Source organism: Rosa rugosa, chromosome 1, assembly GCF_958449725.1.
Source record: "Rosa rugosa chromosome 1, drRosRugo1.1, whole genome shotgun sequence".
NCBI classification, from domain to species: Eukaryota; Viridiplantae; Streptophyta; class Magnoliopsida; order Rosales; family Rosaceae; genus Rosa; species Rosa rugosa.
The window spans coordinates 5,494,628-5,496,177 of NC_084820.1; the positions used below are offsets into that span (position 1 = coordinate 5,494,628).

At 43.1% G+C, this 1,550-nt stretch overlaps 1 protein-coding gene across 1 annotated transcript; it reads left to right on the forward strand.

Annotated features, from left to right (window-relative positions):
• Positions 1–483: 483 nt before the first annotated feature.
• Positions 484–1,332, forward strand: LOC133731358 (uncharacterized). The gene has a single exon (XM_062158770.1). The coding sequence runs from the start codon at positions 484–486 to the stop codon at positions 1,330–1,332; it is 849 nt and encodes a 282-aa protein (XP_062014754.1).
• Positions 1,333–1,550: the final 218 nt, after the last annotated feature.

Genomic DNA, 1,550 nt, shown 5'->3' on the forward strand with positions numbered 1-1,550 from the left:
AGGTGTGGATTTTACTTGATGAAATCGATTAGTTTAAAGGGCACTTCAGAGATGAACATGCTAGCAGTAAGCTTGGATTTTGAACTTTGTTTTAGTTCTCGCTGGAGTATCTAATTTATACCAAGAATGTTAAAATAGATTTCTAAAGGTTTGTTTCATACTTTGGTCGTTGGTTTCTCCTCTTCTAGTTCTATTTCAATCATTTTCGTTGATCCAACAGGCAAGGACTGCAGTTTTAGAGAAACAAGATTTTCAAAAACTTTCAACGAAACAAGTTATCACTTAGACAAGGAAACTGTAATTACTTTTCCTATTCCCTTTTGGACTTAGTTTACCTATTGGTTTCCCAATGGTAATAGGATTAGGTTTAGAATCCCGTATATAAAAGGGGAGTGCAGTAGTAATATGGTAAACAGAGAAAGAAAACAAAATCTGGGAGTTTGTGAGAAACTAGTTGAGACTTGAGACAGAAACAGCCAAACAATGAGACCAGGATCGGGTGATGCTACCCAACCGGCCAAGCCCCGGTGGGCAGATATCGATGAGGAGGACGGACAGGAGGAGTTGGACCTCCTCCTTTTGCCGCCAAAGCAGGTGATTGGTCCCGACGAGAAGGGGATGAAGAAGGTGATTGAATACAAATTCAATGAAAAGGGTCAGAAGGTCAAGATCACCACCACCATCAGGACCAAATCTCGCCTCATGAGTAAGGCGGCCATGGAGCGGCGCTCCTGGCCAAAATTTGGTGGTGCCGTCAATGAAGACGCCGGTGCCAATCTGACAGCGGTTTCCAAAGAGGAGATCATGCTCGAACGCCCCAAGGCTCTTGGCGCCAACAAGGCACAAGAACTACCAAAGAGTACTAGTGGTAATGGAGGAGGCAATACTACTCTCAAGGTTTGTAGGACTTGTGGTAAGAAAGGTGACCACTGGACTGCACAGTGCCCATACAAAGATCTTGCCCAGAAGAGTTCCGAAGATATTAGCTCATCCGAGGCAGCCACAACTAGCAAGATTGGTACATACGTTCCTCCGGGTTTGAGAGAAGGAGTGAAGAGGGCTCTGAGGAATGATGAAAATTCAGTTCGGGTCAGCAACCTTTCGGAGGATACCCGGGACCCCGATTTGCATGAACTTTTCAGTCCTTTTGGTGCCATAAGCCGTGCTCATGTTGTTCTTGAGAGAGACACCCAAGTTAGCAGAGGATTTGGTTTTGTTAACTTTCTCAACAAGGAACACGGCCAAAGAGCCATAGACAAACTCAATGGGTATGGTTATGACAATCTCATCCTTCGGGTAGAATGGGCCACGCCCCGGCCCAGGCCCAATTGAACGCTTGCTTGAAATCTCATACTGTTCTTTTCATCGGGTTCCCATCAGATTTTTATGATTGTAATATCTTGGCTTATATCGGTGACAAACTGACAACTTAATGAAAAATCCCATTATGATTGAAATACACATCCTATTTCATTCTCTATTAGAAATTGTATAATTGATAATGTTAGAACCAATCAGTATATGCTTGTACGAACATGATATTTATATAT

What these genes read in the sequence shown, in the direction of transcription:
- LOC133731358 (XM_062158770.1), top strand. Translation starts at nt 484, where the DNA reads ATGAGACCAGGATCGGGTGATGCTACCCAACCGGCCAAGCCCCGGTGG.